This window comes from Sciurus carolinensis, chromosome 1 (assembly GCF_902686445.1).
Source record: "Sciurus carolinensis chromosome 1, mSciCar1.2, whole genome shotgun sequence".
NCBI lineage: Eukaryota > Metazoa > Chordata > Mammalia > Rodentia > Sciuridae > Sciurus > Sciurus carolinensis.
The window spans coordinates 158,395,391-158,412,902 of NC_062213.1; the positions used below are offsets into that span (position 1 = coordinate 158,395,391).

At 34.9% G+C, this 17,512-nt stretch overlaps 1 protein-coding gene across 11 annotated transcripts in view; it reads right to left on the bottom strand.

The window, feature by feature from the left end:
- Atg4c (autophagy related 4C cysteine peptidase) overlaps positions 1-17,512 on the bottom strand; it is a 96,927-nt gene that overhangs the window by 59,447 nt on the left and 19,968 nt on the right. For all 11 annotated transcript variants that reach the window (XM_047529099.1, XM_047529070.1, XM_047529079.1 and 8 more), the window contains one exon: positions 3,447-3,530. In XM_047529099.1, the coding sequence (XP_047385055.1) occupies positions 3,447-3,530 (84 nt within the window). The remainder of the gene's footprint in view (positions 1-3,446; positions 3,531-17,512) is intronic.

Consider the following 17,512-nt stretch of genomic DNA (forward strand, 5'->3'; position numbering starts at 1 on the left):
AACTGGAAATCTGTATATAGCAGAATGAAATTGAACCCCTATCTCTCAGGCTACCCAAAACTCATCTCAAAGCAGATCAAGGACCTACACATTAGATGAGAGACCCTGCACCTAACAGAAGAAAAAGTAGGCCCAACTTTCACCATGTTGGCTTGGGAACCAACTTCTTCAATAAGACTCCTAAAGTGCAAGAAGTAAAATCAAGAATCAATAAATGGGATGTTATCAAATTAAAAAGCTTCTTCACAGAAAAGGAAACAATCGATAACATGAACAGAGAGCAACAGAGTGGGAGAAAATCTTTACCACCAGTACCTCATACAGAGCATTAATCTCCAGGATGTACAAAAACTCAAAAAATTTAATACCAAAAAGAGATAAGAATAATCAATAAATGGGCTAAGGAACTGAACAGGTACTTCACAGAAGAAGAAATATGAATAGTCAAGAATATGTGAAAAAATATCTAGTAATTAAAGAATTGCAAATCAAAACTATGCTGAGATTCCATCTTATCCCCGTCAGAATGGCAATTATCAAGAATACAAGCAACAATAAGTGTTAGTGAGGATGTGGGGAAAAAGGTTCACTTATGCATTGCTGGTAGGACTGCAAATTGGTGTAACTACTATAGAAAGCAGTATGGTGATTCCTCAAAATATCAGGAATGGAACCACCACATGACCCAGTTATCCCACTCTTAGGTTTATAACCAAAGGACTTAATATCAGTATATTACAGTGATGCAGTCACATCAATGTTTATACCAGCTCAATTTGCAACAGGTAAGTTATGGAACTAACCTAGGTGTGGTTCAACATATGCATGGATAAAGAAAACATGGTATATATACACAATGGAAATACTAAGCCATAAAGAAGAATAAAATATCGGTATTTGCAGGTAAATGGACAGAACCAGAGACTATCCATGCTAAGTGAAAAACAGTCAGTCCCAAAAAAACCAAAGGCCGAATGTCCTCTCTGATATGTGGATGCTAACCCACAACAAGGGAGGGCGAGGAGGAAAAGAATAGAAGTCCGCTGGATTAGACAAAGGGGAATGAAGTGAAGGGAGAGGGGAGAGAATAGGAAAGACAGAATTAATCAGACATAACTTTCCTATCCTTGCACTTGGCTTTTTTAAAAAATATTTTTAGTTGTAGATGGACATAAAAACTTTATTTTATTTATTTTTTTAGCGTGGTACTGAGGACTGAATCCAATGCCTCACACATATTAGGCAAGTACCATACCACTGAGCCCAACCCCAACCCAGCTGTCCTTGTATTTGAACACACAACCAGTATAACTCCACATCATGTACAACCACAAGAATATGATCCTAGGGCTGGGGATATAGCTCAGTTGGTAGAGTGCTTGCCTTGCAAGCACAAGGCCCTGGGTTCAATCCCCAGCACCACAAAAAAAATATATATATATATATAGGATCCTAGTTAGAATAAGTTATACTCCATGAATGTATAATATTCCAAAATACATTCTACTGACATATATATCTAAAAAGAACAAATAAAATTTTTAAAAAGTTCTAAAAATTCTAATCATATTTTTTATAAATTCCTTATATCATGATATCATTTAGAATGCTTACTCATACCAAACACATGACTAAACACCTATGAAACAGGTATCATTAATACTTAGGGAGATCAAATACCTTGCCTAAAGTAACAACTGAAAAACAAAGAGTCAAGACTTAAACCAAGATAAGTTTGACTTCAAAGCCCATACACTTAATACTGTTTCTCATACTGCTATGGCTATCCTCTGCCTGTTAAAAAAAGAAAAAAAAAAATATATATATATATAATAAAGTAATACATATATATGCATTTCTCTTAACTCTTCTTCTTCACCTCAGCTAAAGTGGACATCTGTTTCCTAAATGTAACCTATAATATTACTATTGCTTTCATCATGTCATTCTATTTACTTAAAATACATACCTTCTTTATCAACTTCCTCCTAATCTGTAAACACTATTTTGATGACTGAATGAGTTAATACATATAAATTACTTAGAATGCTGCCTGGTCATTATCATTACTTGATAAATATTAACTGCTATTATTACAAGGCATTCATAAGGTTTTAGAAAATTGATGACAAATGATATGCCAAAATAGGTCAACCTCAAGTGAGTAAACCTTGACAACAATGTTCAAACCCATTGTTTTCTGTCTCTCTTAGAGACAGACACACACACACACACACACACACACACACACACACAGATTCAAACATACAAAGTCAAGACAGACACACAGTAAAAAAGAACACAGTGTTAGAGATATACAGTCTTGGCTTAAATTTCAGCTTTACTACCATGTAAACTTTGGATAAATTATTTAGCTTCTCTAAGCTTCTGCCTTCACATTCATAAGGTAGGGACACTAAAGTCTACCTTTAGGCTTCTAAGAATTAAAGATATTTTCCAAAGAGCCTAGCATGGTACCCAGAACTCAGTAGTGGAATAAATTTTTATAAGGTTATTATTGAAAAGATGAGTATATGTAAAAATTCAGAAACATCAAATAAAGTCAACTTGAGATATTGAAGCATCCTTAAAAATTGAAAAAATTATCATTTTTAGGTTAACTAAGGTGAAAACTTAACAGTATGTCTACTGGCTATAATAGTTGAACTGTTCATGTTTGTAGAATACCTATGCTTTGTACATTGTTGACTTTTACTTTATGTTTGAGTACATCTGTAATTTTTATAAATATTACATATGCCTTTGAAAAGCATGTTATGTTTCTTTGGTTTTTTTATACAGTATGCTATGTATGTGTCCATTAGCTCAAACTTTCTCAATATATGTGACCCTCCATATTCTGATTTTGAACTTTCTTCCTTTTTTCCTTTTTGGACTATTTGATCTATCAAATAATGATATCTAATAGATACTTTAAAGCTCTTGGATATGTTTAAAAATGCAATGTGTTTTTCAATCTCACCTTCTGTTTTGTCATAATTTGCTTATACACTATGGCCTATGTCACATACATACAAATGTGAAATTGTCACATCTTCCTGATGAATTGATCCTTTTATTTTTATATACTGAATCTCTTTATCTTGAGTAATAAAAAAAAAAAAGTGAAAACTTTCATTATTATTGTATACTTTAAAGTTACTAGATAATCTGACAAAAAATGTTAATACATCAATTCAAATATTTATATAGTATTCATACTGAATATCTAAAACTATGAGAGATATAACAAAAGGCAGCATGATCCTTATCTTGAAGGTGTTCACTGGAACCAAACCATATGGTAATATATTATGTATTATATAAAATGAAGGTATTTAACAGAAATATGCCATAAATAGAGTAATATGAAAATAAAATAATAAAAACAGTTTAACAACGAATTCTTCAAAGATTTCTAAGTGGTTTACAAATTTAGCACTTACCTTCATATTTAAAATGGTAACATTTTCCAAGCAATAATACTGGGGAATTTCTACTAAAATATGTCTTTGTTTTCAAAACCCAACCTAAATGAAAAAAAAAAAAAGTCAAACCAAGAGTCTAGCAGTATTTTCTTTTAGTTAATTTCAAGTCATCAATTATCACTTATGAATGTGCATTTTTTGCAAGAGCTGCAAAATATCTGGACAAATATTATACAAGTCATATATTACTTTTGAATAAAAAGGTCTTTTAACCACATTTCATACCCTTAAAGAATATAAGAAAAAAACTTTTAATTTATTTTGTCTGATCACAATGTTTTTAAAGTACAAAATTCCAATGATTCAAATTCTGCTCTTACTTCCACAACACTAACTTCCCCAAAACTAACCTCCTATCCCCAAGACAACAATATGTGATCAATTTTTTGCATTTCCTTTCATCCTAGATAATTAAAAGACCTGAAATTATTTGCATATTCCCAGAAGTAATTTAGGAGGAAAAAAAAAAAAAAGCACATGGTAGCCTAGTGCTCATGATAAAAGTGGATCCCTGAAGGTTCCTAGGGAAATTTGTTATAACTTCTTTATTTTGACCAGATGAGAACGTCTCCATGTTGTACACAAAGCTTTCAGACAACTCATCTCACTCTTTGACCTCCCAAACCTCAACCCCTAACTTATGTTGCAAACTCTAATTCTTCCAATTTTTTTTTCTTACTAAACTATCAGCATCTAAAAGGTAATATCCTGGCCTGGGGATGTAGTTCAGTGGCAGAGAGCTTTCCTAAGCATGTGCAAGGCGCTGGATTCAATTCTCAGTACAGAAAAAACAAAACAAAACAAAACCCAAACAAACAAAAAAACCTTGGTATAAGGCAGTACCCTTTTTGGCTTTTTACGATTCCATTAACAATTCTGAATTTCCTGAAGAAAGAACTTGCCTGCTACATTGCTGAATATTCTTAAATATATTAAATTCCTGACTGCTAATGGTAGCTTAAACGGTAGTAATACAAGATTATTTCAATATAAAGAATCTGGAATTGGGAGTCAAATCAGGTCTATGAAGACAATCAGCCTTTAGAGCTAACCGACTTGCTATAAGGTAGTGATTTTTATGAGCGTGATCTCCACAGTGCTTTGCAAATAAATAAAAATATTTATTTAAAATAAAAATGTCCCTGGGTTCAATCTCCAGCACCGCAAAAAAAAAAAAAGAAAAATGTCAAAAAATAATTAAAATTAAAATTAAAATTAAAAAAAAGTCAGTCTCTTAATTTAAATGTAAGAGAGAATGGGAGGTCAAATACACTCATTAGGTTTCATCAAGCCTCACTCGGATTACTCCAAGACTCACCAAAATAGTTTGTGTGATAAGCGTTTCCCTATTCTAACAAATGCAACATATCATAGCCAAATTAAACTCCCTATGACTCAGCTTTGATTAGGTAACTCCTCAGTTCCAAAAACATACTCAGTTACTCATTATTTAATAGATTTATTATGAACTTCTCATTTATAGTAAAGACTTTCCAGAGACAAATCATCTTTATAATCCTATTTCTTCACCTCTACTCAAAGTGGGCTTTGCTATTCGGTTCATGCTATCATCTGACAAAAAAAGCTCTCCCCAGCGTCAGCCCATCTAAATCTTACTCATTCTTCTGGCTCAAACTTGCTCTTCCAACCCATTTTTTCCTTTCCCCCTTCTTTAAACTCTCGTGCAAAATTGGTATTTATCTATTATATTCCAGGAATCAGGCTAGATGCTCTACATATATCATCTTTTAATACTATGCTTAGTATCTTACTGGAATGATCCTAATCCCCAAAACGGTAGTAACTGTCTTTCCCAAAAAGGCAGTATTTTCAAAGCAAATCTTAAGAACTTAATAAAAGCAAGCTCAAATTAAAAAAAAAAAAAAAAAAAAAAAACCACCTAAGGAGAAACTTCTCCCTTTCTGCCCCTGATTAATTCTCTCTACCTATTTCCCAATCACCTACCAGTCCTTCCTCAAAAAAGGAAAAGATGGGAATCTGGTCAGAACCTGAAGGACTGCAAAAGTCCACATTTCACAAGAGAACGGGAGTACAGGACTTTATAGTTCAACCATCAATCAGGGAGTTCCTATTCCCTCTCACTCTTCTAGTCCTGTGCTGACCCTGGCAGGGGCCAACGCCTCATCACAGACTGACTTCCTTTAATACTCCATGCAGTTAGATACATAAGAGGAATCAGGACTTCCCATAAGACCCCATTTTTCTCTCTTTTTCCACAGGCATGTCTGAGCTGAATCAGTCTATCATGTCAATAACTAACCCATAGGATGTATTTTTTCTGTTATTTAGTTGGCCACGTTTCATTCTGTCTTTATAAAACCATTATAAGAATTTCACTACTCTTCTCTGTCCCAGTTCATTGATGCTAAATCAAGATACTGTGGAGCAGAGGTGGAAAAATAAAGGATATTAAAAAAACAGAGCCAATGGAGAACAGAGCCTAGGGCATGCCGAAAGAAGGTATGAATAAAAAGTATTCTTAGGTATAAGTTCTTCTTACACATATTAAAATATATTCATTAGAACTTCTCATGTTTAAAAATTTTTTAATACTATTCCCTAATCTTTCTTTCACCTCTGTATCTCTACCTATAGCAACGGGTAGGTGGAACAGAGACAAATTATTTCTAAATGAAAACTAATTAAAAACTAAACAAGAAAAGCACATATATTCAGCAAATCAGGACATGGCAAACCTTCCATTCAATAATCTGATGCCCAGCAGTAACTGCCCATGATGAGCAGGAAGTGACTAGAAGGAACTCTGGGGTGAAGGAAATTCTCTGGGATGAAGGAAACTTTCTATATATTGACTAGATTTTTGTTTCACTGGTGCATTTGAAGGGTTTGCCCTTCAAATTATATACTTATCTCACTTTATGTCAGTTTCCGTGCCCCCCCAAAAAAAATTCAGAGAGGAGCTAGGTCAGTGTTAGGTGTCTATTCCTGTTTAATAAACCACTCCAAACTTAGTAACCTGAAACAACTTCTTTTTTCTTATTTCTCGTGGGCTTAACTGAGTCATTCTTCCTGGACTTGCCTAGCCTCTAACATAATGAAATTAGATGGAGATGTCAACTGGGTCACTTAGTCTCCTATACTGACTATGTGTTATGGTTTGGATGTGAGGTGTCCCCCAAAAGCTCACGTGTGAGACAGTGTAAGGTTTGGAGGAGAAATGACTGGGTTATACCCTTACCCTAATCAGTGAATTAATCCCTTTTGGAATTAACAGAGTGGTAACTGGAGGCAGGGGGGTGTGGCTGGAGAAAGTGTTTCATTAGAGGTGCGGATATGGGGTATGTATTTTGTATCTGGAGAGTGGAGTCTCTCTCCCTGCTTCCTGGTCATCATGTGAGCTGCTTCCCACTGCCACACTCTTCTGCTGTGATGTTAGGCCTCACCTCAAGCCCCAAGGAATGGAGCTGGCCTTCTATGGACTAAGACCTCTGAAACTGTGAGTCCTCAAATAAACTTTTCTTCCCTAAAATTGTTCTGGTCAGGTCTTTAAGTCACAGCAGCAAAAAAGATGACTAAAACACTATACAAAGCTATACAAGCTATACAAAGACTCTCCTCTTATATTGAAGACAAAATATTTAACCTCGAAAACAAAGTTGAACAAACAGAGAAGATGGTAAGAAATCATGAACAAAATCTGCAAGAACTACGGGATATCATGAAAAGGCCAAATTTGAGAATTATTGGGATTGAGGAAGGCTTAGAGAAACAAACCAAAGGAATGAACAATCTATTCAATGAAATAATATCAGAAAATTTCCCAAATCTGAAGAATGAAATGGAAAATCAAGTTCAAGAGGCTTATAGGACTCCAAATACACAAAATTACAACAGACCCACACCAAGGCACATTATAATGAAAATACCTAACATACAAAATAAAGACAGAATCTTCAAGGCTGTGAGAGAAAAGAACCAAATTACATTCAGGGGGAAACCAATACGGATATCAGCAGATTTTTCAATCCAGACCCTAAAAGCTAGAAGGGCCTGGAACAACATTTTTCAAGCTCTGAAAGAAAATGGATGCCAACCAAGAATCTTATACCCAGAAAAACTTACCTTCAAATTTGACGATGAAATAAAATCATTCCATGATAAACAAAAGCTAAAAGAATTTACAAAAAGAAAGCCAGCATTACAGAACATTCTCGGCAAAATATTTCATGAGGAAGAATTAAAAAACAAAGAAGCAAATCAGCAAAGGGAGGAATTATCCTAAAGGAACTGTCAAATAAAGGAGGAACCAAGATGTGTCAAAAAATAAATAAATAAATAAATAAAATTTAAAAAATGAACCAAATGACCGGGAATACAAATCATATCTCAATAATAACCCTGAATGTTAATGGCCTGAATTCATCAATCAAAAGACATAGACTGGCAGATTGGATTAAAAAGAAAGATCCAACAATATGTTGCCTGCAAGAGACTCACCTCATAGAAAGAGATACCCATAGACTAAAGGTGAAAGGATGGGGAAAAACATACCATGCACATGGACTCAGCAAAAAAGCTGGAGTATCCATCCTCATTTCAGATAATGTGGACTTCAAGCCAATGTCAGTCAGAAGGGATAAGGAAGGACATTTCATACTGCTTAAGGGAAGCATAAATCAGCAAGACATAACAATCATAAACATCTATGCCCCAAACAGTGGCTCATCCATGTATGTTAAACAAATCCTTCTCAATTTTAGAAACCAAATAGACCATAACACAATAATACTAGGTGATTTTAACACGCCTCTCTCACCACTGGACAGATCTTCCAAACAAAAATTGAACAAAGAAACCATAGATCTCAATAACACAATCAATAATTTAGACTTAACAGACATTTATAGAATATACCATCCAACCAAGAGCGAATACACTTTCTTCTCAGCAGCACATGGATCCTTCTCTAAAATAGACCATATATTATGCCACAAAGCTAATGTCAGCAAATACAAGAAGATAGAGACACTACCTTGTATTCTATCAGATCATAATGGATTGAAGTTACAAATTAATGAAAGAGTAAAAAACAGAAACTACTCCAACACCTGGAGATTGAACAATATGCTATTATATGATGAATGGATAACAGAAGATATTAGCAAGGAAATTAAAAAATTCTTAGAGGTAAACGAGAACAAAGAAACATCATATCAAAATCTCTGGGACACTATGAAAGCAGTACTTAGAGGAAGATTTATTTCATGGAGCGCATTTAATAAAAGAAGTAAAACTCAAAAAATAAACGACCTAACACTACAGCTCAAAGTCCTAGAAAAAGAAGAACAGACCAACACCAAAAGTAGTAGAAGACAGGAAATAGTTAAACTCAGAGCTGAAATCAACGAAATTGAAACAAAAGAAACAATACAAAAAATTGACAAAATAAATAGTTGGTTCTTCGAAAAAATAAACAAAATTGATAAACCTTTAGCCACACTAACAAAGAGAAGACCAGAGAAAACCCAAATCACTAAAATTCGGAATGAACAAGGAAATATCACAACAGACAAGACTGAAATACAAAACATAATTAGAAGCTATTCTGAAAATCTATACTCCAACAAAATAGAAAACTTCAAAGACATCAACAGGTTTCTAGAGACATATGAATTGCCTAAACTGAACGAGGAGGACATACACAATTTAAATAGACCAATTTCAAATAAGGAAATAGAAGAAGTCATCAAAAGCCTACCAACAAAGAAAAGTCCAGGACCAGATGGGTTCTCAGCCGAGTTCTACAAAACCTTTAAAGAAGAGCTCATTCCAATACTTCTCAAAGTATTCCATAAAATAGAAGAGGAGGGAACCCTCCCAAACTCATTCTATGAAGCCAATATTACCCTGATACCTAAACCAGACAGAGACACATCGAGGAAAGAAAATTTCAGACCAGTATCCTTAATGAACATCGACGCAAAAATTCTCAACAAAATTTTAGCAAATCGCATACAAAAACATATTAAAAAGATAGTGCACCATGATCAAGTGGGTTTCATCCCAGGGATGCAAGGTTGGTTCAACATCAGGAAATCAATAAATGTAATTCACCATATCAATAGACTTAAAGTCAAGAATCACATGATTATTTTGATAGATGCAGAAAAAGCATTTGATAAAATACAGCACCCCTTCATGCTCAAAACACTAGAAAAATAGGGATAGTGGGAACATTCCTTAACATTGTAAAGGCCATCTACGCTAAGCCCATGGCTAATATTATTCTAAATGGTGAAAAACTGAAAGCATTCCCTCTAAAAACTGGAACAAGGCAGGGATGCCCTCTTTCACCACTTCTATTCAATATCATCCTTGAAACTCTAGCCAGAGCAATTAGACAGACCAAAGAAATTAAAGGGATACGAATAGGAAAAGAAGAACTCAAACTATCCCTATTTGCTGATGATATGATTGTATACTTAGAGGAACCAGGAAATTCCACCAGAAAACTGTTAGATCTCATAAGTGAATTCAGTAAAGTAGCGGGATATAAGATCAATGCACATAAATCTAAGGCATTTCTATACATAAGCGATGAATCTTCAGAAAGAGAAATTAGGAAAACTACCCCATTCACAATAGCTTCAAAAAAAATAAAATACTTGGGAATCAATCTCACAAAAGAGGTGAAAGACCTCTACAATGAGAACTACAGAACACTAAAGAAAGAAATTCAAGAAAACCTTAGAAGATGGAAAGATCTCCCATGTTCTTGGATAGGAAGAATTAAAATTGTCAAAATGGCCATACTACCAAAAGTGCTATACAGATTCAATGCAATTCCAATTAAAATCCCAATGATGTACCTTACAGAAATAGAGCAAGAAATTATGAAATTCATCTGGAAGAATAAAAAACCCAGAATAGCTAAAGCAATCCTTGGCAGAAAGAGTGAAGCAGGGGGTATCGCAATACCAGATCTTCAACTCTACTACAAAGCAATAGTAACAAAAACGGCATGGTATTGGTACCAAAATAGAAAGGTGGATCAATGGTACAGAATAGAGAACACAGACACAAACCCAAATAAATACAATTTTCTCATACTAGACAAAGGGGCCAAAAATATGCAATGGAGAAAAGATAGCCTCTTCAACAAATGGTGCTGGGAGAATTGGAAATCCATATGCAACAGAATGAAACTAAACCCATATCTCTCACCATGCACGAAACTAAACTCAAAATGGATTAAGGATCTCGGAATCAGACCAGAGACCTTGCATCTTATAGAAGAAAAAGTAGGTCCAGAGCTTCAACATGTCGGCTTAGGACCAGACTTCCTCAACAGGACTCCCATAGCACAAGAAATAAAAGCAAGAATTAATAACTGGGATAGATTCAAACTAAAAAGCTTTCTCTCAGCAAAGGAAACTATCAGCAATGCGAAGAAAGAGCCTACAGAGTGGGAGAAAATCTTTGCCAATCATACTTCAGATAGAGCGCTAATCTCCAGAATCTATAAAGAACTCAAAAAACTCTACACCAAGAATGTAAATAATCCAACTGACAAATGGGCTAAGGAAATGAATAGACACTTCACAGAAGAAGATATACAAGCAATCAACAAACATATGGAAAAATGTTCAACATCTCTAGTAATAAGAGAAATGCAAATCAAAACCACCCTAAGATTCCATCTCACCCCAATTAGAATGGCAATTATCAAGAATACAAGCAACAACAGGTGTTGGCGAGGATGTGGGGAGAAAGGTACACTCTTACATTGCTGGTGGGGCTGCAAATTAGTGCAGCCACTCTGGAAAGCAGTGTGGAGATTCCTTAGAAAACTTGGAATGGAACCACCATTTGACCCAGCTATCCCACTCCTTGGTCTATACCCAAAGGATTTAAAATCAGCATATTACAGAGATACAGCCACATCAATGTTCATAGCTGCTCAGTTCACAATAGCCAGATTGTGGAACCAACCTAGATGTCCTTCAATTGATGAATGGATAAAGAAAATGTGGTATATATATATATATATATATACAATGGAATATTACTCTGCCATAAAGAATGATAAAATTATGGCATTTGCAGGCAAATGGATGAAACTGGAGAATATCATGCTAAGTGAGATAAGCCAATCTCAAAAAACCAAAGGAAGAATGATATCGCTAATAAGTGGATGAGGACACATAATGGGGGGTGGGAAGAGTTAGTGTTAGGGTTAGAGTTAGGTTTAGAGAGGGGGGCAAGAATGGAGGAAGGAAGGACTGTATAGAGGGAAAAGAGGGGTGGGAGGGGTGGGGGGAAGGGAAAAAAATAACAGAATGAATCAAACATTACCCTATGTAAATTTATGATTACACAAATGGTATGCCTTTACGCCATGTACAAATAGAGAAACAACATGTATCCCATTTGTGTACAATAATTAAAAAAATAAATTAAAAAAAAAAAAAAGACTCTCCTCTTCATGTGGGCTCTCTGTGATTTCTCCAGGATACGGAACTGATTACTTGACAGTTCAGAGCTCCAAAACAGAGCAAGTGGAAGACACTTTTAATGGCTAGGCATGGAATTAACACAGCCATCACTTCCATTTCATTCTACTAACTAATGTGCAACAAAAGCCAGACCAGATTCAATCAGAAAAAGTGACAACACAAGATGTGCCTCACTGAGGGTCATCTTTAGAGATCACCTACCAGAAAAAGAATCTTATTTAAAAAAAAAAAAAAGCCTATAGTCCATTAAATCACCAATATGAATATTACAAATAAGGCTTTAAAAGATGTACACAGGACAAAACAGGCAGAAATAGTAAACATGATAATAATTTTCTGGAGAATAAGAAACACCCAGAATAATAATTATCAATACTGATACCCACAATAATAATTATCAATACTGACCTCAGTATTAATACTAATTTTTTAAAGAGGAAATCAAATTTATAAAAATCATAAAGTCATGCAAAAAGGGGGGAGAAGCAAAAAGTGTTTTTTTCAAGAAAGTATAATCCAGTGCATTTTATATCTTGTTATTCACTTCTAGTTCCATCACCATGATAACACCATCCTGACTTTGATAAAAATAATCTTAAATTATGTACACTATATTCAGAAAATACACAGAGGTTGGGTTTGAAATCTGTTTTCCAGATTCACCCAGATAGATGGCCTTGAACATGTTGCTTAATCTCATTTTCTAAATTTATATTTTAAAGAAGAATATGAGGGCTGGGGAGATAGCTCAGCTGGTAGAGTGCTTGCCTTGCAAGTACAAGGCCCTGAGTTCGATCCCCGGTACCGCAAAAAAAAAGAAGAATATGTTATGGATGGAATCATCGTCCTCCAAAGGCTTGGTCCCAAGCTGATGGCCTACTAGAAAGTAGTGGAACTGAGAGGAAGTAGGGCCTATTCAAAGGAAGTTAGGTCATTGGAGATATGCCCTTGAGTGGAATACTGGAACTCCCAACCTCTTCTCTCTCTTTTTGCTTCCTGGATGCTTTAAGGTGAGCAGCCTCCCCTGCCACATGCTCCCCACCATGATATTCTACTAGCCAGAAGCCAGAAAGCAATGGAACCAGCTGACCCCCTAGGACTACCTCTGAAACTGTGAGCCAAAATAAATCTTTCCTCTCTTGAAATTGATTCTCAGGTATTTTGTCACAGCAAGAAAAATCTGACTAACACAGAATATCAGAGAGATGTGAGATTTAAATGACAAGGGACAAAACCCACCTATTACAAAGTCCAATGAGTATTCAATCAACACCAGTCTTTCCTATACTTCCCCATGCTATACAAACACTGAGGATGTAAAATACATAAAACATTTTAAAATGAGTTCCATCAATAAAAATTAAAATATTATTCCAGAACAAAAAGCTATCTAGAACACTTAGTTACCTGGAACAATCTGTTCTTCAGAGATGTGAGATATCCATAATTTTACTACACACACTTAAATATGTAGACAAAGAAAGTGACACATTATTAAATTAAAACTTTTTTATACATATGTGTGTGTGACTGGTTAAACAACAATTCCTAGGATACTGCTGCAATGTTAATGAGTTTCTGTATTACAGTTTTCAAACCTTACAAATGAAGTCATCACATAACCTACTCATTAAAGATTAAATCTAAGTCTCTATCTGCAGATAGGATCTTCCCTCTAGAATACCTTAAAAAATCCACAAAACGAAAAAAACTAGTAGTACTCATAAAGAAGTTCTTCAAGGTTATAGGATACAAGATCAAATTACAAAAACCAGTTTTTCTAAATACCACAGTGAACAATCCAAAATGAAATTAAGAAAACAATTCATTTTACAATAGCATCAAAAAGAAAAGACAGCTCTAACAAAAACAGTGCAAGACTTGTAACTGAAAACTATAAAATATCACTGAAGTAAATTTTAAAAGACTTAAACAATTGAAAAGACATTTATGTCCATAGACTGGATGACTTAATTTTGCTAACATAGCAATACTCCTCAAATTGATCTACAGATTTGATGAAATACCTATCAGAATCCCAGCTGGTTGTCTTTCGGAAATTGACAAAATGATCATAAAGTTCATAATGAAATGCAAATAAGCCAGAATAACCAAACAATCTTAAAAAGGGAAAAAAAGTTGGAAGACTCACTTTCCAATTTCACACTACTACAAAGCAATAGTAATCATGATAGTCAGGTACTGGCATAAAGACAGATGTAGAGATAAATGATACAGAACTGACAGTCCGGAAATAAATCGATACATCTATGGTCAGTTGATTTTAGACAAAGGTGGCAAGATCATTCAACTGAGAAAAGATAGTTTTTGCAACAAATGATGATGAGAAAACTAAATAGCCACATACAAAAGAATAAAGTTGGACCTCTATCTTTTACCACATGTAAACATTAACTCAAAATTGATTTAAATCCTAAATGTAAGTTAAAATAATAAAATTCTCAGAAGGAAACATGAATATAAATTTTCATGATTTGACTTAGCAATAGTTGATTTGTCATGACATCAAAAGCACAAGCAACCAAAGACAAGAAAAATTAGACTTCAACAAAATTAAAATTTTGCACTTCAGTGGACACTATCAAAAAATTAAAAGGACAACTCAAGAATGGGAGAAAATATTTGTAAATCATATATTTGCTAAGAGATTTATATCAACTCGATTATAAAATTACAAATAACCCAATTACAAAATGGGCAAAGTACATAAATAGACATTTATCCAAAGAAGACAGACTATTAGTCAAGTAGTCATGAAAATATGTTCATCATTATTAATCATCAGGGAAAGGTAAATAAACCCATAGTGAGATTCCACCTCACATTCACTGCAGTAGGATGGACAATAACAAGTGTTGCCTCAAACCTTACTGAAGGGAATTTAAAATGGTACACTCTGGAAAATATTTTGGCAGTTCCTTCGAAAGTTAAACTGTCAGAGTTAACGTGTGACCCATCAATTCCACTGCTAAATATATACCCAAGAGAATGAAAAAGATATGTTCACACAAAAACCTGTTCACAGCAACACTATTCACAGTAGCCAAAAAAAAAAAAAAAAAAACAGAAACAACCTAATGTGTATCAACTGATAAAAGGTAAACAAAATGCTTAGCCATACAATGAAACATTAACAAGTCATATAAAAAATGAAGTACTAGCCAGGCATGGTGGCTCAGGAGGCTGAGTCAGGAGGATCTCGAGTTCAAAGCCAGCCTCAGCAAAAGCAAGGCATTAAGCAACTCAGTGAGAATCTGTCTCTAAATAAAACACAAAATAGGCCTGGGGATGTGGCTCAGTGGTCAAGTGCCGCTGAGTTCAATCCCCGGTACCAAAAGAAAAAAAAAAAAGAAGTACTAACACATATACACTATAATATAAAGATAAACCTTGAAAATATTATGCTAAGTGACAGAAGCCAGACACAATAAGTCACAAGCTATATTATTTCATTTATATGACATATTCAGAATAGTCAAATTAAGAGTCAAGAAGTACATTTTGTAAGCTGACATATTAAAAATATGAACTAGTTAGACAGACTAAAGAAATTAAAGGGATACGAATAGGAAAAGAGGAACTTAACCTGTCACTATTTGTTGATGACATGATTCTACATTTAGAGGACCCAAAACACTCCTCCAGAAAACTTCTAGACCTCATCAATGAATTCAGCAAACAGCAGGCTATAAAATCAACACGCATAAATCTAAAGCATTTTTATACCCAAGCAATGAAACATCTGAAAGGGAAATGAGGAAAACAACTCCATTTGCAACAGCCTCAAAAAAATAAAATACTTGGGAATAAATCTAACAAAAGAGGTGAAAGACCTCTACAATGAGAACTACAGAACACTAAAGAAAGAAATTAAAGAAAACCTTAGAAGAAGGAAAGATCTCCCATGTTCTTGGATAGGCAGAATTAATATTGTCAAAATGGCCATACTACCAAAAGTGCTATACAGATTCAATGCAATTTTCAATGCAATTCCAATTAAAATCCTGATGATAGGGCTGGGGATATAGCTCAGTTGGTAGAGTGCTTGCCTTGCAAGCACAATGCCCTGGGTTCAATCCCCAGCACCAAAAAAAAAAAAAAAAAAAAAAAAATTCCCGATGATTTACCTTACAGAAATAGAGCAAGCAGTCATGAAATTCATCTGGAAGAATAAGAAACCCAGAACAGCTAAAGCAATCCTTAGCAGGAAGAGTGAAGCAGGGGGTATCACAATACCAGACCTTCAACTATACTACAAAGCAATAGTAACAAAAACGGCATGGTATTGGTACCAAAATAGACAGGAAGATCAATGGTACAGAATAGAGGACACAGACACAAACCCCAATAAATACAATTTTCTCATACTAGGCAAAGGGGCCAAAAATACACAATGGGGAAAAGATAGCCTCTTCAATAAATGGTGCAGGGAAAACTGGAAATCCATATGTAACAGAATGAAACTAAACCCCTATCTCTCACCCTGCACAAAATCAACTCTAAATGGATCAAGGACCTTGGAATCAGACCAGAGACCCTTCATCTTATAGAAGAAAAAGGAGGTCCAAATCTTCAACATGTCAGCTTAGGATCAGACTTCCTTAACAGGACTCCCATAGCACAAGAAATAAAAGCAAGAATCAATAACTGGGATAGATTCAAACTAAAAAGCTTTCTCTCAGCAAAGGAAACTATCAGCAATGTGAAGAGAGAGCCTACAGAGTGGGAGAAAATCTTTGCCAATCATACTTCAGATACAGCACTAATCTCCAGAATATATAAAGAACTCAAAAAACTCTACACCAAGAATACAAATAACCCAATCGACAAATGGGCTAAGGAAATGAACAGACACTTCACAGAAGAAGACCTACAAGCAGTCAACAAACATATGAAAAAATGTTCCACATCTCTAGTAATAAGAGAAATGCAAATCAAAACTACCCCATGATTCTATCTCACCCCAATTAGAATGGCAATTATCAAGAATACAAGCAACAATAGGTGTTGGAAAGGATGTGGGGAAAAAAGGTACACTCATACATTGCTGGTGGGGTTGCAAATTAGTGCAACCACTCGAAAGCAGTGTGGAGATTCCTCAGAAAGCTTAGAATGGAACCACCATTTGACCCACTATCCCACTCCTTGGCCTATACCCAAAGGACTTCAAATCAGCATACTACAGAGATGCAGCCACATCAATGTTCATAGCTGCTCAGTTCACAATAGCCAGATTGTGGAACCAACCTAGATGTCCTTCAGTTGATGAATGGATAAAGAACTGTGGTGTATACGTATACAATGGAATATTACTCAGCCATAAAGAATAATAAAATTATGGCATTTGCAGGTAAATGGATGAAATTGGAGAATATCATGCTAAGGGAGATAAGCCAATCTCAAAAAACCAAAGGACGAATGATCTCGCTGATAAGTAGATGATAACACATAATGGGGGGTGGAAGGGGGAAAAAATGGAGGAAGGAGGGACTGTATAGAGGGAAA